Below are 27,540 nucleotides of genomic sequence, written 5' to 3'. Positions count from 1 at the left end.
CATTTCACACGCTGCAGTCAAAGCTCTTATTTCCGCTAGCTGGGAGGAGCACGGTTGGGGACATGCCTCTATTCTGATGACCTCGAAGTCTGCCTGATCCTGTTGCACTACTGAGAACCCTGCGTGATTCCCATCGTGATCTCTGTAACAAGAGCCATCCACGAACAGGACCTTTTTATCTTCGTCCTCTAATGGTTCTGATTGTAAATCTGCTCTCAATTTAGCGAATGTCATTGTTTTCCCTACACAATCATGGGGTTCTCCTTCATACCCTAAAGGGACATAATCAGCTATGTTTACTGGTGGCGCATCTCTGTATAGTTATATCTGGAAATGTCAGTAGCATCTGATATGCTGCTATCCTGGCTGGTGTCAACACGAATTTCCCTCTTTCCAGTAATTCTGCTACCTTGTGGTGTGTTAGCCCATGGTTACGGATGATGCCTTTTCATATGCATAGTATAGTGCCGCCAATCCCTGGTAACAAGGTGGGTACCCCTGAGCCACCTCATCCAGCTTTGCACTGTAGTATGCTATTGGTTGCTTTGCTTTACCTGTGCCAGTCTCCTGCATTAGAACTGCCGTGGCATAACCTTCCTGTTGGTTGGGTACGTACAGATGAAAGGCCTTCTCGTAGTCAGGCAAAGCTAATGCTGGGGCTGACTGCAATTCCTGCTTTATAGTATTGAAAGCCACTTCTGCCTCCTCATTCCACTGTAGACTACTCCTCAAGCTTGTATGTCCTACTTCCTTCATTATTTTCCCTAGTGGCGTTACAATTTCAGCATATTCCTCAATCCAATCTGAACTATATCCTGTCAGTCCCAGAAACGTCATCATCTGTCTCACTGTCTGGGGCTTGGGAGCTTTAGTTATAGCCTCAATTTGATCCGGCGCTATCACCCTTGCTCCCTTGGATATCACTCTACCTAGGTATGCTACCTGTTGCTTGCAAAATTGCAGCTTCTTTCTAGTTACCTTATGCCCTCCATGCGCCAGTCTCTCTAAAAGGGTTATGATATCCTGTTCACACTGTCCCTCACTTTCGGAGCAAGTCAACAAATCATCCACATACTGTATCAATGTACTTTCCAACGATATACCCTCTAGGTCCACCTTTAACACTTGATTAAATACGTGTGGTGAATGTTTAAATCCTTGCAGCATTCTAGTGTAGGTATACTGGTTGTCTCTGTATGTAAATGCAAATAGGTACTGACACTGATCTGCCAGGGGAACGCTGAAAAAAGCTGAACACAAATCAATCACTGAAAAATAGTCTGCCTCTGGTGGAACATTAGTCAAGAGCGTGTGTGGGTTGGGAACTACCGCTGGCCAGTTCTCCACTACCTCATTCACCGCTCACAAGTCATGTACCAGTCTCCATTTAGATTTATCCGCTTTAAGGACAGGTAACAGTGGGGTATTACATGGGCTGTCTGTCCTTTTGAGTACTCCTGCCTCCAGTAGCCCCTGTATCGTTGGCACTATTCCCTCTTCTGCCTCTGGTTTCAAGGGATATTGTGGTCTGGGTGGAACTGCTCCCTTTTTCAGCTTTATTTCTACTGGATTGGCTGTTCTTATTCTCCCTACATCCGCATCATATTGTGACCACAGAATAGATGGTAACCTATCCAGCCTGTTATCTCTCTGCTGGCCTTCCTCTTTTCCCAATAACGTCAGGTGTGGTTGGGGAGTTACTTCGACCTCCTTTGTTGTTCCTACTATATCTATATCTACCTCTATTTTAAAATAGTTGTTGTCTCCCGATACCCACACCTGTGGCATAATTTTCCTCCACACCACTACGGTTCCAGCGTGCTTTACCAAGGGTCCTAGGTCTTTAGACTGATGCCCCTCATTTACCAGCAGCGTTATGTGGGGCTCAGTTTCCAGTATCCTGTACCATTTTTCCAAGAAGGTATTCCACCTGACTTGCAGGGCTGCCCCTTGTCTCCCAATTATTATAGCTTCTCCTCTTAGGTGCTGCCAGTTACCTGCCTCCTTGTGCCATCTCTCCTCTAGCTCTTCGTTCTGAGTTTCGTCAAAAATCACTGTGCAATGTAACTCGGATTTGGGCGCTACAGCCTGGGGCAATATAGCCTGCATGCCCTTTTTCCATTTTTCCCAGGTTTCCAGATCTGATCTTCTCTGTCTCCTATCCAAAAGACATTAGCTTTCTTGACTTCCCACACTAGTAATTGAACATTTACTCTTTCCGCACTCAACCAACTTCTGGTGCATTCTAATTTTAATTCTAGTTTTAATAGAGCATCTCTGCCTAGCAAATTCATTGGAGTTCCTTTGGACACTAATATCGGCAAAACTATTCCTTTGCTGCCCATCCTTAATCTCACTGGAGCTGTACATTGTGTCAACTGTGTTTTTCCCAAGAACCCTACAGTCTTAATAAATTTTCCTGACATGGGAAGGTGAAGGGCATACTGCTGCTGTACGCAAGTATACGTGGCTCCAGTATCTATCATCATTGGTGTCAGCTGCCCTTCTAACACAACCTGAACAATGGGTTCCTCTTCTGCCTCCCTTGTTATCACTGGGTAGTGTCCCTTCCCACCTGGGTTCCCTGGGCACCCCTAAAGTCTTGCATAGGGGTTCACGGGTCCACTCGGGCCTGTGGGACTGGTCCTTGGCTAGACTGTGGTTCCCATCTCATTGGTTCCCGCATGGCTTACGTGGGCAGTCCCTTCTCATGTGTCTTGGCTGGTTACATCCCCAGCACAGTCTCTGTATCTCTCTTTCCCCTTATTTCCTTACTGGCCCTTCCTGCCCATAACCTCTCTGCCCCCCTCCTTGGGACTTCCAGTCCTGTCTGTGCTGCTGTTTAAATTTATCCTGTCCCTGATAGGGCATTTACGGAAAAGCTCCCCCAAAGATGTTTATTATTGGCATGGGGTTTTCTGGGCTCTGTCTTACGGCACGACCGGTCCCTCCATATAATGCATTTCATTCATTTCAACGGCTGTGCTTAAATCGGTCACTGCTGGCAGCATCTTCTTGCCTTTTTCTTTTTCCTTCTTTTTAAGTTCTTCAAGCTGCATTTGTATCAGCTTTCTTTGCACTTTTTCTCACTGCTCAGTCAACTTTCGTTTGTCTTTTCGATATTTTTCGACCACATGGACTACATGGTCCCTGAATTCCTGTGGGGTCATTGACATCAGTCCAACCACTTCCTCAAGTTTAGACTTAACTTGGGGAGGCATTGCATCCAAAACGGTATTTCGGAACATCAAGGTCATAAACGGGTTGCCTTCCACCTCTTGTTCAGTTTCCAGTCTCCACCTTTTCAACTGATTTTCTATATAGGCTGCTGGATTTTCAGTGTCTCCCAGGGGTCCATTTTGGGTGGATAGAGCTCCCAGAGGGCACCCATACCCTCTGCCTCACTGTGTCAAATCTGGCCCCGTCAATCAGTGTGCTTTCCGCATTCTGTATGCCAGCCACTTCCATCAGCTCTTGTAGTTTGGAGATTCCCATCAGCCTTATCGGCAGCGCCTTCAAGTCTCCCATAGCCAACATTCGTCCCGTGGTTTCTTCCTCAAAGGCCCTAATGCACTTCCCTGCACCCTCATGTAGGCTGGGCAGGGTGTTTTTCAGCCCTTCCAGGTCCTGGGATCCCCAAGGAATATACTGTACTTGTCCCAATCCTTTTAATAACAACAGCATCATTCTCCCTTTCCTTTCCCACATCTCCTGACTCTCCTCCTCGCCTGACTCCCCATCTGTTTCTGAGCACGTTTTTACTGGCTGCCACATGATTCTTTCCGGGGTTTCCTTTCTCCCTTGGCCTCCTCGTGGAGTTCTTCCTTTCTGCCTTGAGCTAACATTTGCTTAGGCCCATGTGAAATCCTCAAACTTCCGTTGGAAATTCATTCTCTGCTGTAATTTCCTAATCTCTTCCTCTGTTTCTAATATCTGCCTTTTCACTCTCTCTTTTACCCCTTTAAGGCTCCTATCTCCTATCTGCCTACACTCTCCTGCACCCTCTCTTTCGCTACTTAACTCTTACTCTCCCGACAAGTCACCTTCTGCTCTGGCCTGTTCAGTTCCGTCCTCATATAACAAAGATTTCTCTTCATCCCTTTTCGCTTTTAATTCCTGTAACCCTTTGATCTCTTCTTCTGTTTCCCTTTTCTCCTGTTCTATCTTTGCCCTGTCTTCTTCTATTACCTTTCGTAGTTCCTCCTGCTCCTTTTCGTGATGCTTTCTTTGGGTTTGTGATTTTTAATTAGCGCTTCCATTTCCTCACATAAGCTTACATCAAACGTTCCTTCTCTTGGCCATTTCGTGACCAGTTTTTTAGTTCTTTTTTCCCATTTTTCTGAAATTTCCACGATTTTACCTTGACACACCGGGAATTTTCTGCTCAATATTTCCACTGCTGTTCCTTTCTCTGTCATGTTGTTCTCTTTTTTCCTTTTTCTATTATGGTATTTTTAGAATCTCACTACTTGCCTATTTAATAATACTATTTCTCTAACTCTATTTCTATGCCTAGCCTTATGGTTTATCTCACCAGCGTCTGAATTATCTATTAAACTATCTTTATCTCTTATTACGTTCTGCCCATGCAGACCCCTACTTAGGGTGGTATCCACAGAACCTTTTCCTTTTACACCTCGCCTGTGCAGACCCTTACACTTCTTAAGGCGGTATTCACGAGGATTTTTAATTTTCTTTCCCTGCCTGTTCAGACCGTTTTGTGCGAAGCGGTATCCACAGGGACTTACCAACACCACGTGGAATTTTCTTACTTATTATTACTTTATTCGTACTTACCCCCACTGCCGTGCTCTTGATTAATCCTCTGAGCCTCCTTTTATCCCCAATTCTGCCAGATTCTTTGGATCAGAGAGATCCTTCGGCAGTTGCTTCACACTTCTGAGTCCCCGAGACCCCCCAAAACCAACAGAATTCTTAGTCCGAATTATCGCAAAAAGCGCTCACCATTTTTCTTTGGGTGCACCCTTAATTCTGTTAGCCCCGTGAGGGTCCCTGAGGGACCGGGAAGCGTCCCAATCTGCCGTTCCCTTCCTCGCGGGTCTCTATCTGATCCTGTTCATGACGCCAATTTTGTCGTGGTATCTCACAAACGACAAGGAGACACAGAAAACTTGTCAAGATGTTTTAAACTTTAATTTGCAAATCAAAGCTGAGACAATCTGAAAGCTAGCAGCTGACTGCCCGTTGAGGCTTGTATACAGCATTTTTTATAGCAATTTTCTATCTTAGCTACATTATCATATCCAGTCGACCTGTGATTACATATCATCAATATATCCGCTCTCGACTTCCCACTATTGTTTTACTCCCCAACTTAATTATGTCCTAGTTTACATTTTAGACCATATGTCCTCTCATCCCTAACCACAGTTATTTCTTAATTAGTGTTGCGTTGACCTACTGCCACATATTTCATCACCTTACTCGCCACCGTTATCTTTCTACTTGGTTTCATTCTAGTTCTCTTCATGAATTAATAGTGAACAGGTCAAAAGTCATGGCTACATAGTGAATACCTTCTATTGAGCTAGCAGTGGTTACATAGTAGATATAGAAAATACAATGTGTGCATTTGAGTAAATACTGTTGAGTAAATACTGTAATACATAGAAAATACAATGTGTGCGTTTGCATTTCCGAATACTATCTAATTTATTCCTTCACAATACCAGTGTCTGAGTTGGTACTTTGCCAGGATACCAACACCAGTTCAATGGTATGTTCTTCTGGAGCAGCCGGTGCATCTCTTTTGCATCTTCATGAGTCCTCTGGAACTCAGTTTCTGCCACTATATGGAAATCCCCAATAGTAATGTTCACCTGCAAATACTGAATCTTAGCATCAACAAGTAACAATGTTTACTGTGGACTGCAGTCTGGATAACTTTACACGTACTGATTTATGGATATGTTTGTAACATTTATTACTTGGTCACAAGATGATTTTACACTGGAACTGATGGGCCATGATTGGTTGCCACTATTTTTTAAATGAGACAGAAGTATTCTATAAAGGCTGAAGTCAGCTTTGTCTATCCAAATAAATGAGTAGCAAAGTAAATCTGTGTTTTGAGCTGATATCTATGATACAGCCAAAGCACAGTCCTCACAATATAAGAGCCTTATGTTTCCTGCATTGTGCATGACATGTGATAAACTTCCTCAGCTATTGCTCATCTATGATGCATGCAGGGGAATTGTATTGGAGTTCATGCTGGTTGCTGTATTATATATGTTTACATTGGATACTGTGGAAAGTAAAGATGTGTGTTGAGAAAGTGGGGAGAAAATTTACTTGTACAAGAATGTTGCCAAGGCTTGAAGAACCGAATTACAGGGAAAGGTTGAATAGGTTAGGGCTTTATCCCCTAGAGCGCAGGATAATGAGGGGAGATTTGATAGACGTATGCAAAACTATGAGGGGTATAGATAGGGTAAATGCAAGCAGGCTTTTCCACCGAGGTTGGAAAAGCGCTAGGGGTCATGAATTAATGGGAACATGAGGGGGAACAGTTTCACTCAGAGAATGGTGAGAGTGTGGAATGAGCAGCCAGTGAAAATGGTGGATGTGGACTTGACTTCAACACTTGAAAGAAGTTTTGATAACTACATTGAATGGGAGGGGTGTGGAGGGTTATGTCCAGGTACAGGTTGATGGGATGATATTTTGGCATGGACAAGATGGGCCAAAGGGACCGTTTCTGTCATAGAGCTGAGCTGCTCTATGACTCCATGTATATTGAATTGTGAAGGACTGAAAGATGTAATTTAAAATGCCACGTTGCATTAAAATTTGTCTCAAAGTCAGAATACAAAGAGGGGAGAATACTGGAGGGGTGGAAAAGGAGGGAGGAAGGAAGGCAGGTGGAAGGGGAGAGAAATACCCAAAGCTTAAGAGAGAAGATGAACAGAGGCATATCAATGAAGGGAGTTGGAGGAAAGGGAGAAACGGTAAGGGTAAGAGGGAGAGAGCAAATGCAACTAAGACAAAGAAGGAGGGGGAGGAAGAACTTTGAGAGCAGAAGGAAAAGGGAGAGCAACAGGACAAGTGAAAGCAAAAGACAGAGGCAGAGGCTCCTTATTTGTGTTAGACACAGAATGAATGCATTGTAAAAAAAGGCGTTACTGAATGTCCGTGCAGTTGAGGGCAGGGGATGGAGACATTAATAACATGCAGGATTCTAAGGATTCATCCTGGCAAATCTCATTGTTTGTTACTCAAGTTAACACTGCAGTTTGCTTTACTCTGAACTGCCAGTATCGCCTGTTTATAAACCTGGAGTGGCTTTCTTGCACAGTATACTTCCTGCCAGCACTGCAGGTCTCTCTCATTGAATCCTGATAGAGGATGTATGCTTCCTGCACGTTGAAAGAATTGGTATAGCAACTGAAATTATTCTCCAAATAATTAGCTCTCTCCAGTGGTGATGCAGCTTCAGCAACATAGCTAAGTACCGTGGCTGCAGAAAGTTCAAATAGAGCATTTCAGTAATTCCTGCTGAAACAGCATGAAGTTACACTGGGGACTACAACAATGCTGTTATTTAAACCACTGTAATGGATATTGTGTTATTTTTCAATGTTAAGGGTTTGCAATGTTTCAACATCAAAGGATAAATACTGAGAAATTCCTAACCTCAGTCTAACTGCAGCTAATTAGATATATAAGAAAGTAGCATAGTGTTGGAGATTAGTTGGTTATTCATATCAGTAGGAAATGTAGATAGTTTACTATTGGTAAGAATATAATTTCGTTATTGATGATCAGAGAGATGTGGGAGTATTTACATCTGAAACACAAAAATTAAATTGCAGGTAGAGAAAGAAAGGCAAATTGTGAGTTGGTCTTTACCATAAGGAGCTTGTATGCAGAAGTAAGGAAGTTTTGCTGAATTTCTGCAGGAGTTTACATAAGACTTCACTTGCATACTGTGTTCTGTTTTGAGCTCTGTACCTTAAGAATGATAAACTAGCACTGGGGCAATGTGGCGTTGGTTCCTGGGATGAGAAGGTTATTGCATGTGGAGGGAACCAGATGGTCCCATTATTACTGGAGGTCTTGTGAAGCAAATGACAGACATTTTGACCAGGTGTTTACTCAGAAGCAGTTTCCACTGATTGCAGTACTTAGAATCAAAAAATATAATTCCAGGTTAAGAGGTGGGCAAAACAACACTCAAGAATTTTTCACTCAGTGGGTTGAAGATCATCAAAATACTTCACCCATGGAGTTATAGGTGCGCATTTCTGGGTTTGTTCCAAGTGATTGCCTCTCAGAATTAAAGACAATCAAGTGATGTGGGAACCTGGCAGAAAGGTGTATGTGAGGTGAAGAATCTGTGTTGGAGTGCTGGGAAGTGGATACATTGAAATCTGAAAACTTGGACGAACTGCAGTACTTCATTACATGGGATAAACTTGCATATAGGCAAAATTGGAATTGATTTATGCAATTAATTATAAGAGATTATTACTATTTATGGATTTCAATATATTTTTAAATTTTTTCTTAGCAAACCTTAAGACCATTAACTGCTGTGCTTCAGCCCTTCCATCCACCTGGGTGTGAGTTCCCTATTTCCAGCCATAACCTCTGCCAGGTGAGTGAATATGTGGTTGGATAAGTGATTATAGTCACAGTTGGGAGAGTTATATTGCACAACATGCCATTGAATAGACAGTTGAAGTCTTCACTATAAGAACAATGTCCTGCTGAAATGCTTCTTATTTATAGTTTATCCTCTCCAAATCGAATCTTGCTTTATTAATCATTTTATATTACTTACCTAGCTAACAAGTTGGCGCAGATTTCCTGCCAATTTCTCTCAATATCTCAAAGTATAAATTCACCATCCAAAGTGGTACATAACTACCTGAACTGAAATGCCTGGTGTGACTTTGTTTATTGCCTCACTGAGAATTGCAATTGCTTTTATACCTTTAGAAAGGGAAAATCAGATGGAGTTAAATCACTGCAAAATGATTTGAACTGGAAGATAGACAAGTTCATACAGAGAGATAAACCAGTGTCAACTGTGGAGCATCAAATGATCAAGTAACCAATCATGATTCATAATCTATGGAGTATAACCAACTGGGAGGAGGTATCAAAGAGCCATTTAGTGTTCTTGGGATTTTTCAGCAACTTCAATTAAACAAAAGGGAAAGAATAGGAAAAAATAAATTTTGGAAAGCTTTGATTAGTACCATTATAAATGCACTGGGGCTTAAATTTCCTCTTCAACAGTGTTAAAATTATGCTATCTTTCTTTATGTTAATTATCACAATCTGAATTCCAAGCATTGGGACATAAAACCCTGTGTAAAACAATCAGAAATCAGTTAAACAACTGAGACCCAAGAATGCACAGCATATCCACCATCTGTTTTGGTACAGCTTTATCTTATAATTTGTATGTTAACATCTAAAGGCATCACATTATTATTTATTCAAAGCGTGTTTTAATGGAAAGTTTGGTACACTATCCTCACTAACAGTATATAAATAGGTACGAAATAAATATTTCCTGAATCAATTAGACTTAGCTTTCAATTTATATTAATAAATATGAAGCTCAGAAAATGGTTCCTTCTTTAAAATAGTCATTGATTTTAATGGCATTACAGGTTGCCATAATTATTGTTCTTTAGCTCATTTCCTGTCTTAGAAATATTGAATGTAATGGATTCCTCTGTGATTGCCAATGAACATAACTGCACACTCTTGAACATCTGTATGAAATGTAAATATGAAGGTGGACTAGCACTCCCAAACCAAATACATGGCCTGCTCCTGGAGATCTGGGAAAAGGAATAAATGTCCTTAGAGCTCAGGGATACTCTAATAGTGAATGTATTCAAGAAGGGAGACGAGGCAGATTGCGGTAATTACAGAGGCACCTCACTCAGCAACACGATAAGTGCTTGCACATGTCCTTGTCAACTGACTCCTTTTGCCATCTGAAGAAGTGCTCCCTGAATCGCACTGTGATTTCTGTCCATCTAGAAGTGTAATAGGTCAAAACCCTCCAGCAGGATCCAAAGCGATACACTTATTATTGAGGGGAAAGACCACTGGGAGGAGCAGCAGTGTCCAGGTCTCTGACACTGAGTCAGCCTTTGTGGTTCAGAAGGGAAGGGGTTAGAAGAGGAGTGCAGTAGTGATAGGGGATTTGATAGTTAGGGGAGCAGCAAGAAGATTCTGTGGACGTGAAAAAGGCATCCAGATGGTATTTTGGCTCCCAGGTGTCAGTGTCAGGGGTGTCTCAGATTGGGTCTACAGCATTCTATATGAGAATGGTGAGCGGCCAGAAGTAGTGGTGCATATTGGTACCAATGACATTGGTAGGAAATGGGAGGAGGTCCTGAAAGAGAATATCGTGAGTTAGGTAGAAAGCTGAAAACCAGGACCTCCAGGGAATAATCTAGATTGCTGCCTGTGCTATACACCAGCGAGGGTAAGAATAGGATAATTTGGCAGATGAATGCGTAGCTGAGGAATAAGTGCAGGGTTAGGGTTTCAGATTTATGGATCATTGGAATCTCTTCTGGGGAACAAATGACCTGTATGTACTAAAAGGACTGGTTACACTTGAACCAAGGAAGACCAATGTTCTTGCAGGCATGTTTGCTAGAACTGTTGGGGAGGATTTAATCTAATTTGGTAGGGGGGATGGGAACTGGAATGATAGGGCTGAGGATGGGGCAGTTGGTGGACAAGTAGATACAGTGTGTAGTTAGGCTGTGAGGATGGACAGGCAGATGATAGGGCAAAATTGCAGTCAGTGGGATGAGTTGAAGTGTAACATGAGGGCAAAATCGAAAAAGGGTGATGTACACAGGACATAAAGTGTTACATTGAATGTGTGCAGTATATAAAATAAGGTAGGTCATGTGATGTTGCAGCACAATTAGAGATTGGCAGGTATGATATTGTGTGCACCAACATGTCGTGACTGAAAGAAGATCATTGTTGGGCAATTAACATCCAAGGATACATCTTGTATTGAAAGGACAGACAGGTAGACAGAGGGGATGGGGTGGCTCTGTTGGTAAGAAAAAAATGAAATCAAATTCTTAGAAAGAAGTGACATGGGATCAGAAAAAGTAGAATCCATTGTGGGTAGTATTAAGAAACTGCAAGTGTAAAAATACCCTGATAGAAGTTTTCTACAGGCCTCCAAATAGTAGCCAGGATGTGGGATACAAATTACAATGGGAGATAGAAAAGGCATGTAAAAAGGGCACTGTTACATTAGTAATGTGAAATTTCAATATGCAGGTGGATTGGAAAAATCAGGGTGGTGCTGAATCCCAGAAGAGAGGGAATTTGTAGAATGCCTATGAGTTGACATTTTAGAGCAGCTTGTGGTTGAGCCCACAAGGGGAAAGGCCCTGTATTGGGTGTTGGGTAATGAACCAAATTTGATTAGGAAGCTGAAGGCAAAGGAACTTAGGAGTCAGTGATCATAATATGAGGGAATTCACCTGCAGTTTGAGAGGAAGAAGCTAAAGTCAGATTATCAATGTTACAGTAGAGTAAGGAGAATTATAGAGGCCATAAGAGAAGGAGGCCATTCAGCCCATTGAGACAGCTCCGCCGTTCCATCATGGGCTGATCCAATTCTTCCAGTCATCCCCACTCCCCTGCCTTCACTCCATACCCTTTGATGCCATGGCTAATCAAGAACCTATTTATCACTGCCTTAACTACACCCAATGACTTGGCCTCCAGAGCTGCTCGTGACAACAAATTCCACAAATTTACCACCCTCTGACTAAAGTTATTTCTCTGCATCTCAGTTCTAAAAGGACGTCCTTCAGTTCTGAAGTCGTGCCCTCTTGTCCCAGAATCCCCTACCATGGGAAATAACTTTGCCATTTCTAATCTGTTCAGGCCTTTTAACACTCAGAATGTTTCTATGAATTCCACCCCCCCCCCCGCCCCCGCCATTCTTCTGAACTCCGGGGAATACAGCCCAAGACTGCCAGACGCTCCTCATATGGTAACCTTTTCATTCCTGTAATCATTTTGTGAATCATCTCTGAACCTTCTTCAATGTCAGTATATCCTTTCTAAAATAAAGAGCCCAAAACTGCACACAGTACTTCAAGTGTGGTCTCACGAGTGCCTAATAGAGTCTCAACATCACATCCTGGCTCTTACATTCTATGCCTCTAGATATGAATGCCAACATTGCATTCGCCTTCTTCACAACCGATTACCCTTTAGGGTATCTTGCACAAGGACCCCCAAGTCCCTTTGCATCTCTGCATTTTGAATTTTCTCCCTATCTAAATAGTAGTCTGCCTGTTTATTTCTTCCACCAAAGTGCATGACCATATACTTTCTAACATTTTATTTCATTTGCCACTTCTTTGCCATTCCCCTAAACAACCTTAAGTCCCTCTGCAGGCTCTCTGTTTTCTCGACACTCCCCCTCCTCCACCTGTCGTTATATCCTCAGCAAATTTAGCCACAAATCCATCACTACCATAGTCCAAATCATTGACATACATTGTAAAAAGCAGCGGTCCCAACACCGATCCCTGTAGAACTCCACTGGTAACCGGCAATAAGCCAGAATAGGATCTCTTTATTCCCACTCTCAATTTTCTGCCGATCAGCTAATGCTCCACCTATACTAATAACTTCCCTGTAATTCCATAGGCTCTCATCTTGCTAAGCAGCCTCATGTGCGGCACCTTGTCAAAGGCTTTCTGAAAATCTAAGTACACCATGTTTACTACATCTTCTTTGTCTATCCTGCTTGTAATTTCCTCAAAGAATTGCAGTAGCTTTGTCAGGCAGGATTTTCCTTTCAGGAAACCATGCTGGCTTTGGCCTATCTTGTCATGTGCTTCCAGGTACACCGTAATCTCATCCCTAACAATCAATTCCAACAACTTCCCAAGCACTGATGTCAGGCTAACAGGTCTATAGTTTCCTTTCTGCTGCCTCCCACACTTCTTAAATAGTGGAGTAACATTTGCAATTTTCCAGTCATCCAGTACAATGCCAGAATCTATTGATTCTTGAAAGATCATCATTAATGCCTCTGCAATCTCTCCAGCTGTTTCCTTCAGAACCTGAGGGTGCATGAGGCATGAACAAGGAGCTAGCTAAAGTTGATTGGAAGGGGACACTATCTGGGATGATGGCAGAACAACAGTGGCTGAAGTTTCTGGAGGTAATTCAGAAGGTGCAGGATAGATACATCTCCAAGGTGAAGAAGTAGTCTAAAGTGAGGATGAGGCAACCATGGTTAACAAGGGAACTCAAAGACAGCAAAAAAACTCAAAGGCATAAAAGCAAAAGAGAGTGCATACTATAAAGCAAAAATTAGTGCGAAGTTAGCGGATTGGGAAGCTTTTAAAAACTAACAGACCATAAGGAGAGAAAAGATGGAATATGAAGGTAAGCTAACCAATAGTGTAAAAGAGGATACCAAAGGTTTCCCCCCCCCAAAGTAAAAGAGAGGCAAGAGTGGATATCGAACCACTGAAAAATGACACTAGTGTTGATACCTCCAGTTGAACTCTGTCTTTTTGTATGTTTCCCTCTAGCTGTCATTCTGTGGTTTTATATTGTCATGTGCTCTTGTTTGTTTTCATGTCCATGTGCTCCTGTCCCCCACTCCTGCTCTTCTCCGGCCCCTGTTTACTGAGTTACTCTGCCTCTCACCTGTTTCTCATTATTACCTGTTCTGCTGCCACTTGTGACTCGTTGTGCTCCACCTATCATCTGCCTCTCTGTTTATTGCTCAGTGTATTTTAGTCCTGCGTTTTTACCTGTTGCAAGATTGTGCGAGTGTGTTTTCCTGAGGCTTTCTAGCATTCGTATCTGAACTCTATTCGTCTGAATATTGACTCTGCCTGTTTCCCAATTCTGATTTTTGGATTTCTCTGGAATTTTTGATCACTGCCTGAACTTTGATGCTGGCTGTTGCTCCTGTAGATTTGCTACTCAGTAAATATCACAGTGCACACAGTACTTGGTCTGCAAGTGGGTCCCTGCTTCAGTGTCCTGACAACTAGAGAGCTACTAATGAGGGATAAAGAAATGGTGAGGGAACTTAGTAAATATTTTGCATCAGTCTTCACCATGGTAGACACTAACTGTATGCCAGAAATTCAAGCGTGTTAAGAGCAGAATTAAGTGTTGTTATTACTGTTGGGTTTCGGTGGGACTCAAGTGCAGACCAATGAATACTTTTTTTACCAGGATTTATTAGGGAGCACAAAGGCAACAGTCTTTCAAAAACAGAAGGCAGGCACAAATCCGAAATGGCAGGCAGAGATCTTAACCAGGAAAGGCAGTCAGGCGAGGGCAGACAATCAAGAGCGCACAGGCAAAAATCAGGTCCAAGAACAGGCAAAATCCAAAACACTGAATCAGGCAAAATTGGTTGGCAGAAGCCACCACCGCAGGCTAGAATGACACAGGTCAGAACTGGGATGAACTGGCAGAGAATGCTAGTCAAGGCAGGGTTTAAATGGACAGGGTTATGAGTGAAAATTAGAAACAGGTGCGTGCAAATGAGAAGACAAGCAGGCAATTGGAGGAAGTCCAAAAAGGAAAGGGGCTGGGCCAGAACCCACATGGCCAGGTGAAAGAAAACAGAAATTAAAGACTGTTGTGATCCAGAGCTACCAGCAGAGGCCCTTCAACCCAGTGTTCAGGCCAGATCCTTAAGGTACTGCACCCCCCCCCCCCCATGGGCATCTCCAGACGCCCTTCTAGCTGGTACGGGATGGCTCCTATGAAAGTCCTTAATGAGAGAGGGATCCAGGATATCTCGAGCGGGAACCCAACACCTCTCTTCGGGGCCATAGCCCTCCCAACCTCTGCATCGACTGTCCAGTAATCGGCGCACTGTGAAGGTCTCTGAGCCATCGATGAGACGGGGAGGGGGCTTAATCCTTGAAACATGGAATGTAGGATGGATTCTGCGAAGGGTAGGGGGTAGTTTTAGATGTACCGCCGAAGCGCTGATCACCTTGGTGATGGGGAAAGGTCCAATGTAGCGTTGTGCCAGCTTGCAGGAGTCCACCTTCAAGGGGATGTCACATGAAGATAACCACACCTTCTGACCCTGGCGGTAACGGCGGGGGTGGGGGGCCTCGATGCAGTGACAGTCTGCTTGCTGCTTCACTCTGGCGTAGATTGAAGCAGCGCCATTCGGGCTCGTCTCCAGGTCCGTGAACACCTCTGGACAAACACTTCAACTGAGGGAACGCCCACTTCCTCCTTCTGAGATGCAAATAAGGGGGGGTTGATAGCCAAGACAGCACTGGAATGGTGATAAACCTGATGAAGCAGAAGGCAAAGAATTAATGGCGTACTCGACCCTGGGAAGTTGCTGACTCCAAGAGGAAGATTCCTGAGACGTCACACAATGGAGCATCACCTCCATCTGCTGATTAGCCCGCTCGGTCTGGCTATTACTCTGTGGATGAAACCCAGATGAGAGGTTAACCCTGATCCCGAGTAGTTTGCAAAAGGCCCTCCAAAAGTGGGAGATAAGTTGTGAACCTCTATCAGATACCACTTCAACGGGGAGACCGTGAATATGGAAAACATGCTGAATCACCAGGTTGGCAGTCTCCTTGGCAGAGGGCAGCTTGGGAAGGGGAACTAAGTGGACTGATTTGAAAAAATGATCCACTATGGTAAGAACGGTAGTGTTACTGTTGGACGGAGGGAGTCCAGTGACAAAGTCCAGTGCAATGTGTGACCAGGGCCTTTGAGGAATAGGCAGGGGTTGCAAGAGACCAGTTGGTGGCTGGCTGGAGGTCTTGTTCTGTGTACAGACTGGGCAGGCAGAAATGAAACTCTCAACATCCTTCCTCAGGGATAGCCACCAAAATCTTCGACTGATGAAAGCCGTTGTGCGTCTGATGCCAGGGTGACATGCCAGTCTGGAGGTGTGTCCCCACTGGAGAACCTGGGAGCAGACAGATTGGGGAACATACAATAGATTAGCAGAGCAAGCACTGGGAGCAGACTCACCCTGCTGGGCAGACTGGACCACAGATTCAATCTCCCACTGTGCTGTGGCGACCAGACGTTGCTTGGGGAGAATGGTCGTACCCTCGGGCGCCTCATCGGTTGTTGGAAACTGCCTGGAGAGCGCGTCAGGCTTGCCGTTCTTAGAGCCAGGACGGTAGGCCGGGGTGAATCTAAAACGGGCTGAAAACAGGGACCACCGAGCCTGGCAGGAGTTGAGGCATTTGGCTGAACGGATATACTCCAGGTTCTTGTGATCCATCCAGACTAGAAAGGGAGTCGTCATTCCCTCAAGCCAATGCTGCCATTCCTCAAGAGCAAGTTTAACAGGCAATAACTCTTGAATGCCGATGTCATAGTTGCGTTCTGCGGGCGAAAATTTGTGGGGAAAAAAGGCTCACAGGTGTAGCTTGTCGTCCTCTGCTGAACGCAGTGACAGTGGAGCCCCTACTCCTACATCAGAGGCATCAGTCTCTACAATAAACTGCCTTGTAGGATCAGGCTGAAGGAGGATAGGTGCCGTGGTGAAACGAGTCTTTAGATCAGAAAAGGCTTTCTCGGCCGCTGGATTCCAGGCGAACTTCGACTTGGAGGAGGTTAAAGCAGTCAGTGGGGTGGCCAGGATGCTGAAATTTCGAATGAATCGGCGATAGAAGTTGGCAAACCCAAGAAAGCGTTGGACATCTCGTCGAGAGGTGGGTTGTGGCCACTCCTCTACCACCTTGATCTTCTGAGGGTCCACCTGGATTCCTCCAGCGCTGACCACATATCCGAGAAATGAAGTTGAACTCCGGTGTAATTCACACTTCTCTGTCTTCGCAAATAACTGATTCTCCAGGAGTCGGTGGAGCACCCAACGGACGTGCTGGATGTGTTCAGAGAGGGACCTAGAAAATATCAGAATGTCATCTAAGTACACAAATACAAATTGATTCAGCATGTCTCTGAGGACATCGTTTACCAGGGACTGGAACACAGCAGGACCATTAGAAAGTCCGAAAGGCATTACCAAGTATTCGTAGTGCCCAGAGGGCATATTGAACGCGGTCTTCCACTCATCCCCCTCTCTTATGCGGACCAGATGGTAAGCGTTGCGGAGGTCGAGCTTGCTGAAGATAGAAGCACCCTGGAGCAATTCAAATGCAGATGACATAAGAGGAAGAGGATAGCGGTTCTTAACGGTGACCTCATTGAGACCTCTATAGTCCATGCAAGGAAGCAAGGACATGTCCTTCTTGGCTACAAAGAAGAACCCTGCGCCTGCTGGGGAGGAAGAGAGACAGATAATTCCTGCAGCCAAGGCCTCCTGGATATGCTTGTCCATCGCTTCCCTTTCAGGTGGAGACAGGGAATACAGACGGCCCCTAGGTGGTGAGGTTCCCGGAAGGAGATCTATAGCGCAGTCATAGGGGCGATGTGCGGGTAAGGTGGTGGCCCGAGTCTTGCTGAGTACTAGCTTTAGGTCCAGATATTCCAGAGGTACAGAGGACAGATCGGGAAACTCTTCTGTAGGCAGAGGAACCGGACTTTGAGTAGCATGAGCAACACGCAGACAATGCTTTAGGCAGAAAGGACTCCAGCTTAACGCTCTGTTATTAGACCAATCAATGTCTGGACCGTGCTGAGCTAGCCATGGGTGGCCTAACACAACTTCAGCTTTGGGGGAATCTATTACATGGAAAGCAATGCTCTCCTGGTGATTGCCAGAAATGAGGAGACTCACCGGAGCTGTAGAGTGGGTAACCGTGACAAGTTTCACTCCGGTTAAGCTGCTGGCCTCCAGGGATTTCTTCAGACGGGAGAGTGGCATCCTGAGATTGGCCACAAAACTGGAACTGATAAAGTTTCCCTCAGCCCCAGGGTTGATAAAAACTGAAACAGTGCGTCTCCTCCCTTCAGCCAGTATAAAAGCTAGTAGCAGGGTTCGAGTGACGGGGAACCGGGGGGAGGAAGTACTGCTCGCCCGTAGTCCCCTATTTATGAGCGAGCGTTGGCTTTTAAAGGACAGGTAGATATATAGTGACCAGCCTGACCACAATACAGACAGGAGTTGGTACTGACTAATCCTCCTTCTTTCCGAAGGAGACAGACGGGTACGATCAATCTGCATGAGCTCCGTTGGACTGGATGGGGGTGACTGAGGATTCGGGGAAGGAGATCTGGGTGCTGGCTGGGAAGAGGTCAGACGCGCCCTGGTGGTTCTTCGTGACCCCTGGACATCACACTCCTCCTGACGCTGTTTTATGCGGCTGTCAATCTTAATGACCAAATCGACCAGCTCTTGGAAGCCAGCAGGCAGGTCGCAGGTGGCTAGTTCATCCTTAACCTCTTCGCTAAGCCCATAGAGGAACGCATCAGATTGGGCCACCGAATTCCAGTTGATAGTGGCGGCTAGTGCGCGGAACTGAATGGCATAGTCCGAAACAGAACAGTTACCCTGACGAACTCGCAACACCTCCCTTGCTGCCTCTCGCCTCTGCTGGGAATGGTCAAAGACTCTTCTCATCTCCTCACAATAGTCCTTAAACATGTGGCAAAACGAGGCTCTGCCGTCCCACACAGCCATACCCCACTCTCTTGCTCTTCCTGACAGCAGCATGATAACGTAAGCCATACGGGATCGATCAGTGGGAGAAGTAGTGGGCTGCAGCTCAAAAATCAGCCAGCATTGAGACAGGATGGATCTGCAGGTGCCTGGTTCACCATTGTACAGTTCAGGTGGAGGTAGACAGAGCTCTCGGGCTGGCTGGGTTGGAGTCTGTGGGGCTGATAGCGCAGCAAGAGAAGGCGGCTTAGAGCTCAGCGCCAGTTGAATCTGCTGTAGCTGGGAGGCTATGCTGGTTGGAGTGGCGGAGAAGGCTTCCATTGACTGGTTGATAGAGGCGAACTGCATTTCATGTCTCCCTAACAACATGCCCTGGCAGGAGAGGGCCTCACGTACCTGGTTGAGGTCCGCAGAGTCCATCTTGGCCAGTTCGTTCTGTCGGGTTTCGGTGGGACTCAAGTGCCGACCAGTGAATACCCTTTCACCAGGATTTATTAGGGAGCACAAAGGCAACAGTCTTTCAAAAACAGAAGGCAGGCACGAATCGGAAATGGCAGTCAGAGATCTTAACCAGGAAAGGCAGTCAGGCGAGGGCAGACAATCCAGAGCGTACAGGCAAAAATCAGGTCCAAGAACAGGCAAAATCCAAAACACAGAATCAGGTAAAATCGGTTAGCGGAAGTCGCAATGGTAGGCTAGTACAACACAGGTCAGAACTGGGACGAGCTGGCAGTGAATGCTAGTCAAGGCAGGGTTTAAATGGACAGGGTAATGAGTGAAAATTAGAAACAGGTGCGTGCAAATGAGGAGACAAACAGGTAATTGGAGGAAGTCCAAAAAGGAAAGGGACTGGGCCAAAACCCACATGGCCAGGTGAAAGAAAACAGAAATTAAAGACTGTTGTGATCCAGAGCTACTAGCAGGGGCCCTTCGACCCAGTGTTCAGGCCGGATCCTTAACAATTACTGAGAAGAAGGTGCTTGGGAAGCTGAAAAGTCTGAAGCTCGATTAAATCACCTGGACCAGAAGAACTACACCCAGAGATATGAAAGAAAACCAAAGAGGTTGTGGAGGCATTAGTAATGATCCTTCAGGAATCACTGGATTCTGGAATGGTACTGGAGGACTGGAAAATTGCAAATTTGGTTCCACTCTTGAAGAGGAGAGGGAGGCAGAAGAAAGGAAATTATAGGTCAGTTAGCCTGACTTCAGTGGTTAGGAAGATGTTGGAGTTCATTATTAAGGATGAGGTTTCAGGAGGCATATGATAAAGTAGGCCAAAGTCAGCATGGTTTTCTTAAGAGGAAATCTTGCCTGAAAAACATGTTGGAATTCTTTGAGGAAGTAACAGGCAAGATAGACAAAGGAGAGTCAATGGATATTGTTTACTTGGATTCTTAGAAAGCCCTTGACAAGGTGCCGCACATGAGGCTATTTAACAAGATAAGTGTCCATCGTATTACAGGAAAGATATTAACAAGGTCAGAAGATCTATCCTGAAGTCTGCAATCAGCTTTTTCATCTACTAACACTGAGTGTCAGGTTGTTGCTGCAACACTAATCCTTTAGTTGGTATATTTCACTCCTGTACGTCCTCTCAATTCCATCTGAAATTCTACCAACAATGGTTGTATCATCAGTAAATTTATAGATGGTATTTGAGCTATGCCTAGCCACACAGTCATGGGTATAGAGAGAGTAGAGCAGTGGGCTCAGCACACACCCCTGAGGTGCACCAGTGTTGATCGTCAGTGTGGGGGAAATATTATCACCAATCTGCACAGATTGTGGTCTTCTGGTTATGAAGTTGAGGATCCAATTGCAGAGGGAGGTACAGCAGCCCAGGTTCTGTAACTTCTCAATCAGGATTGTGGGAATGATGGTGTTAAATGCTGAGCTACAGTCGATGAACAGCTGACATAGGTGATGGTATTGTTCAGGTGGTGTAAGGCTGTGTGAAGAGCCATTGAGATGGCGTCTGCCATTGACCTATTGTGACAATAGGCAAATTGCAATGGGTCCAGGCCCTTGTTGAGGCAGGAGTTCAGCCTCAGACTAGAGAGGCATCCATCTAGAACAGAGATGAGGAGGAATTTCTTTAGCTAGAGGGTAGTGAATCTGTAGAATTCATTGCCATAGATGGCTGTGGAGGCCAAGTCATTGAGTATATTTAAATCAGAGGCTGATCAGTTCTGGATTAGCCAGGGTGTCAAGGGTTAAGTGGAGAAGGCAGAAGAATGGGATATGAGAAAGGTAGAAAATTTGCATTATGAAATAGCTCAGCAATCTCGATGGTCTGAACAGCCCAATTCTGCGCCTATGACTTATGGTCTTATGGAAGTTCAGTCTTACTAACGACGGTATAGTGAAAGAGGCCAGCATGGACAGCTTGTCCACAATGATAAAACAATACTAACTCTGATAGATAGGTCATATCATCATCATCACCATCGTGGCTTGGCTTCGCGAACAAAGATTTAGGAAAGGGCTGCCCACGTCTTCTGCAGCCTTGCTGGTGGCTGACGAGGCCAGTACGGGACAGGCAGGCCTGGCCACAGCGGCTGCAAGGGAAATTCTGTTCTGGTTTTGGTGCTGCTGTGTCACGGTTCTTCCTCCTTCTTCTTTTGCCCTCAATGCCAGCCCTACGTGCGTTCTCGAAGGAGACAGACTGGTGAATGGTGTGTCGCCAGGCCTCGCGATTGGAGGCTAGATTAGACCACTGGCGATGGTCAATGTGACAGGCACCAAGGGATTTCTTCAGAGAGTCCTTGTACCTCTTCTTTGGTGCCCCTCTGTCACGGTGGCCAGTGGAGAGTTCACCATACAGCACAATCTTGGGCAGGCAATGATCCTCTATCCTGGAGACGTGCCCTGCCCAGTGCAGCTGCATCTTTAACAGCATGGCCTCAATGCTGATGACCTCCGCCTGTTTGAGGACTTTGATGTTGGTGACGAAGTCACTCCAGTGGATGCTGAGGATGGTCTGGAGGCAGCGCTGGTGGAAACGCTCAAGGAGTTGTAGGTGGTGATGGTAGGTGACCCATGACTCGGAGCCGTACAGGAGGGTGGTCAGTACAATGGCTCTGTACACGCTGATCTTTGTGCCTTTCTTCAAATGCTTGTTGTTCCAGGTTCTTTTGTACAGCCTGCTGAATGCGCTGTTTGCCTTTGCTAGTCTGTTGTCAATCTTTTTGTTGATCTTGGCATCTGATGAGATGGTGCACCCCAGGTAGCTGAACTGGTGGACTGTCTTCAGCTCTACCTCACCGATGGTGATGCGGGGAGGGTAGTAATCTTCATGAGGTGTAGGCTGATGGATAACTTCTGTCTTCTTCAAGCTGACTTCCAGTCCGAAGAGCTCGGCAGCCTCTGCAAAGCAGGATGTTATAAGCTGCAGGGCTGTCTCTGTGTGGGCAGCAAGGGCAGCATCGTCGGTGAAGAGTAGCTCGGATGAGTTGCTACAATATCTTGGTGAGGGACTGTAATTGCCTCAGGTTGAACAGTTGCCATCGGTGCGGTATCGGATGTAAACACCGTCCTCATCATGAAGGTCTTCTGTGGCCCTTTCGAGCATCATGCTGAAGAAGATGGTGAAGAGAGTCAGCGCGAGGACGCAGCCTTGCTTTACTCCGTTGCCTATTGGGAAGGGTTCTGAGAGGTCGTTGTTGTGTCTGACTTGGCCACGCTGATCTTCATGCAGCTGGATGACCATGCTGAGGAACTTTGGGAGAAGTTCATCTGAACGCCTAACTCACATCTCCCCAAAAAGATCATTTACTCCTAGTTGAGGGAATGCCAGCATGTCCCAGTGGGCAAAGGAAACACTTTAAAGATGACATCAGAATTAGTCTGGAGAGATTCAAGGTTACATCTAAAAACTGGGAAGATATTGCACTCCGTAGGTACACCTGGAAGAAATCTGCTCAGGAGGGAGTTGTTCTACATGAGGACGACCTCCATTGTGCCACAGAGACCAAGTGGCAGCTGCAAAAGAAGAGACTGAACAACCAGTAGACCCAACCACTAGCCACACTCACCGCTTAATATTATGGCTTTCTTTTCACAGATAGTTATCTCAAGAAAGTGAGTTTCTGCTGTCTTCATGTGTTCTTGCTTGTTTTCTTAAGCTTTCTCTGTCTGTAGATGTCAATGGGTCTATTTAGTATTCAAACAATAGTGAGGTCATCCATTTATGATGTCTCATATACATCAGTGCAAGCATAAAACTAGTGCTAGAAGTTGGAGTGGTGGGACCCGATGTCAGCGGTGTGATTGCTGAAACATAGAACAGTACAGCACATATGAATGTTTCAGCCCACTATGTCGTGGTGACCTATATAAACCTACTCTCATGATCAATCTAATGTTTCCCTCCTACACAACTCATGATCAAATGAATGCTTCCCTCCTACGCAACTCAACTACCATCCATTTTTTCTTACATCCATGTGCCTATCTAAAAGTCTTTTAAATGTTCGTATTCTATCAGTCTCCACCGTCACCCACAGCAATGCATTTAAGGCACCTACCAATCTGAGTAAAAAACCTACCTCCCTAAACTTTCTTCCACTCACCTTAAATGTGTATTTGGTAGTATTGGCCTTTTGTCACCCTGGGAGAGAGGTCCATTCTAACTATGGCTCTTTTAATCTTATACACCTCTGTCAAGTCACTTTTCATTGCCACAGTAGCATAATGGTTAGCACGACGTTATTACAGCTCAGGGCATCAGAGTTCAACTATAAGCAGTAAGAAAGTTTGTTCTTCCCATAAGCAGGTAGGTTCCTCTGCAATCCAAAGGTATACTGGTTAGTAGGTTAATTGTTCATTGTAAATTGTCCTGTGATTAGGCTAGGTCACAATAGGTGGATTGCTGGGTGTTGAGGCTGGAAGGGCCTGTTCTAATGCAGATAGACAGACAGGTCCTGTAATCAAGGCTGCATCCTGGTAAATCTGTTCTTCACCAACACCACCCCCTCAAGCTTCCACATCATATAATGAGGCAACCAGAACTCAACACAATATTCTAAGTGTGATTTATAGAGCTGCATCATTACTTTGTGGCTCTTAAACTCAACTTCCTGACTAATGAAGGCCAGCATACCATACACCTTCTTAACCACACATTACAATAACATTGAGAGATCAATGGACTTGAATCCCAAGATCCATTTTCTCCTCCACACTACTAAAATTCCTGCCATTAACCTTGTACTCTGACTTCAAGTTCAGTCTTCCAAAGTGTATTGCTTCACACTTGTCCAGATTGAACTCCATTTGCCATTGTTCCACATGTACATCCTATCTATATCCTGTTACCACCTATGGCAACCTTTTTCTCTGTCCACAACACATCTAAACTTTCCCATAAAACTCACAAAGAGCAGGGGTCCCAAAACAGATCTTTGCAGAACACCACTAGTTACTTATCTCCATAATCAGAATCATTATCAGCTTTATTATCACTGACATATACTGTGAAGTTTTGGGACAGCAGTACAGTGCAATACATAATAAATTACTGTAAGTTACACAAAATATAGTGTAAAATAGCAAGGTAGTATTCATAGGTTCATGAACCGTTCAGAAATTTGCTATTGGAGGGGGAAGAAGCTGACACTAAAATGTTGAGTCTGGGTCTTTAGGGTCATGTGTCTTCTGCCTGATGGTAAAAATGAGAAGATAGCATATCCTGGATGGTGAGTCCTAAATAGTGAATGCTGTCTTCTTAAGACATTGCCTCTCAAAATGTCTTTGATGGTGGGGAGGGTTGTGTCTATGATGGTGCTGGCTCAGTCTACAACCCACTTTCCTCCTGCACATTGGAGCCTCCATACCCAGCAATGATTCAACCTGTCAGAATGCTTTCCGCTGTACATCTGTAAAATTTGCTAATCTTTAGTGACGTAGCAAATTTCCTCAAACACCTAATGAAGTATAAACCACTGCGTGCTTTCTTCATCATTGTGTCGTCATGTGTTGGGCCCAGGAGAGATCCTCTAAGATGTTGACACTCAGGAATTTGAAATTGCTCATCCTTCCCACCACTGATCTCTCAAAGAGGACTGGTGAGTGTTCTCCCAACTTACCCTTCCTGAAATTCATGATTAATTTCTTAGTTTTGCTGACATTGAATGCAAGGTTGTTGTTGCACGCCACTCAACCACCTGATCTATCTTACTCCTGTATGCCTCATCACCATCTCTCCAGTCAAAATATGCTCCGTCTTCTACCATCTTCTGCATTTGTGGGCAAGCCAGATCCAAATGCACGCTGCCAAGTTTATGTGAATCTCTGCCTCATGACTTTCTGGATGAGCCTATCATAGGGAACCTTTGCCAAACACTTTACTAAAATCCACATACACCATATCCAGTGCACTAACCTTCATCAATATGTTTTGTCACCTCCTCAAAACCTCAATTAGGATCATGAGGCAAGACCTGCTGCTTCTCCCGTCATCTGAATATCTTTTTCCTTTGCTGGTGTTTCTAACATAAGGAACAAGCTGAAAAGGGTTGAAAGGGTTCAATTTAATATCAGAGAATGTGTGCAGTATACAACCTGAAATTCTTTACAGACATCCATGAAACAGAAAAAAAACCCCAAATAATGACAGAAACATCAGATCCCCAAAACCTCCCTTCCCCTCCCACGCACTACAGCAGAAGGATCAACCCTGCCCCTCTCCCTCCCCGCCCACCATGCAAGCAATAGCAAAAGCCTCCAAAGAGACCTTGATCTACAGTCCATCAAAAACTACAGTCCATACCCACCATCTCATATCTCAGACAGGCTCTCCCTTACTAGCGAGGGAGAGAGAGATCACCTCTGCAACAAGGAGAGCAGAAGACCAGCTGCTCACTGTTTTGTTGTTGCATTTTCCATGGCACTTCTCCAAGTCACCAAACTCAAGGACCAACAGGCTCTCACCATCAAAAGAGAGAGAGGATTACTCAAGTACAGGGGTCCTTTTCTAACAGCAGCGCACACGGCCTGCTGTCTGGATGTTTCAGTCTCCCATGACGCTTCATTCAGTGATAACGGTGTAGAAGCAGGTTGTCTATGGGGCCACACCCTGGAGTTGCACATCTTCCATGCCACTCCTGGAGATATTGAAATCTCAGGCCACACGGCCAGTCCAAGAACCCACCACAATTTAAAATTTGCTCATTGGTAAGCTTAACTAACATAGTTTTACTAATATGGATATGTTTATTGCAAAAAAGTAAATATTCGTGGAGGTGATAAACTATATATATAGTATTAACCATTATGATTACTGAATATGTGTTCAAACACAAACAATAGAAGAAAGAATATAAGCAGAGCGAAGCCAATGCCACTGGCCCAACCATTTACTATCCAAATACTGATGTATACACCAGATCTGTGAGCATTTCAAAACTGCTCATCCAAAGTCATGTGTTCTGGAAACTCTCTAGCTGTGCAAAGCCAGTGTGAAATATTTCCTGTGAAAATATCTCACTGCTCTTGGGTTGTAGAAAAAGCCATTTGCTGCTTCATTTAGTAGTAAAGATAATCATTACATGATTTTTTATTATGGTTAGGGTTTAACGATTTGAGGGGTGGCACATATACCAGGTGCCAACAGCATTTTTATGCGTGCCATCTTGGGCTCATGTGCCATAGGTTCACCACCCCTGCTATAAGCGTCTATGGGAAGCAAGATAAGAGATAGCTTGGGTATTTATCATAGACTTTCATAGAAGATAAGCTTGGCCCTTCCTTGTTGACATGGTAGATGATGCATAGAACAAATTTTGGCACTTCAAAATTTAAGGCAGGTTTAATGCAGTAATTAGCATTCTTACCTGAGAGTCTAGTGTGCTCCTTGATTACAAAATGCACAAAGTTAAAATTAAAGTCTGTCCTGAGCCTTGTGGCCCAGTACGAGATTATCTTCTAAACATTTAATGTTATTGATGCTCAAGAAGAGCAATGGGCCAAAAAAAATTGCAGTGAGACCAAATACCAAGCTTATCAGCAGTTCTGCATAATTTCTATCACTGTTCCGTATTTAGAACATTTTTATTTTCTATTCTTTTAATTTCATCATCAAAATGTTTGTAAGAAATATTTAAATATATTGTCCATTTAAACCATAAATTTAGACAGCAAGACAATGTTTAATTGGCAAGTTAACATTTTAAGACAGATAACAGAAATTAAAGATTCTTTACACATTGATGGTATTAAGATACAATTTTTTATTTTTCATTTATTGAGTAGGTTTTCTATCAACTGAAAGGTACTCAGATGTTTGTCGTAAATAGTACAAACCCCGGGCAACTGAAAGCAATCAATGTTCTTCCTCCGGGTCAGATGATGGATAACAAAGATCAATGCATTCACTTTAATTCACTGGCTGGTTCAATGGAAAACACTGCAGTACATCCAGGTAGAGATACTGTAAAAATTAATTGAAAATATCTGAGACCAGAATTGTCACCTCTTGTTAATAGAAATGTGTTTTCATCAGATAAAAAGATAATTTTTGTATTATAAGGTCATAATTTTGTAAGTGTGAAAGGGTACAATGCTTCTCCAGTGTGATCCCTGCTGAAGATGCTGGCCATATTTTTTGAGGGGGCGTTATATTGGTGAATAGATAACTCAGATTTTAAGCTTTCTTAATGCCTTACCAATATCGTTGCAGTATACTCAAATGAGAATCCAACATTGTTTTCATATTACCAATGAATATACCCAAGAGAAAATCAGTTTAAATTACTCTTTCTAAGACTGTATTGCATTATCACCCATCATCATTTCCACGTAGTCCACAAATAATATTTCCATGGCCCCAGCACTTCAGCAGCCTTCTTGTTCTTTATAGCAATCATACTTTTCAAACTATTAAGTACATTATTACATTCTGTTTATTTCAATCTCAAATATTTATACTTTTCTTTTAGAAGAGTTAATTGGCACAGCTAATCTTA

The 27,540-nt window shown here is 44.2% G+C and overlaps 1 protein-coding gene across 5 annotated transcripts in view; it reads left to right on the top strand.

Moving 5' to 3' along the window:
* tesmin (testis expressed metallothionein like protein) overlaps positions 1 to 27,540 on the top strand; it is a 148,670-nt gene that overhangs the window by 60,027 nt on the left and 61,103 nt on the right. For all 5 annotated transcript variants that reach the window (XM_072272417.1, XM_072272419.1, XM_072272416.1 and 2 more), the window contains exons 3-4: positions 8,534 to 8,620; positions 26,828 to 26,996. In XM_072272417.1, coding sequence (XP_072128518.1) covers positions 8,534 to 8,620; positions 26,828 to 26,996 — 256 coding nt within the window. The remainder of the gene's footprint in view (positions 1 to 8,533; positions 8,621 to 26,827; positions 26,997 to 27,540) is intronic.

Source organism: Mobula birostris, chromosome 11, assembly GCF_030028105.1.
Source record: "Mobula birostris isolate sMobBir1 chromosome 11, sMobBir1.hap1, whole genome shotgun sequence".
Taxonomy (NCBI): Eukaryota; Metazoa; Chordata; class Chondrichthyes; order Myliobatiformes; family Myliobatidae; genus Mobula; species Mobula birostris.
The sequence above is the reverse complement of the archived record's forward strand: the minus strand, read 5'-3'. Positions and strand labels throughout refer to the sequence as shown.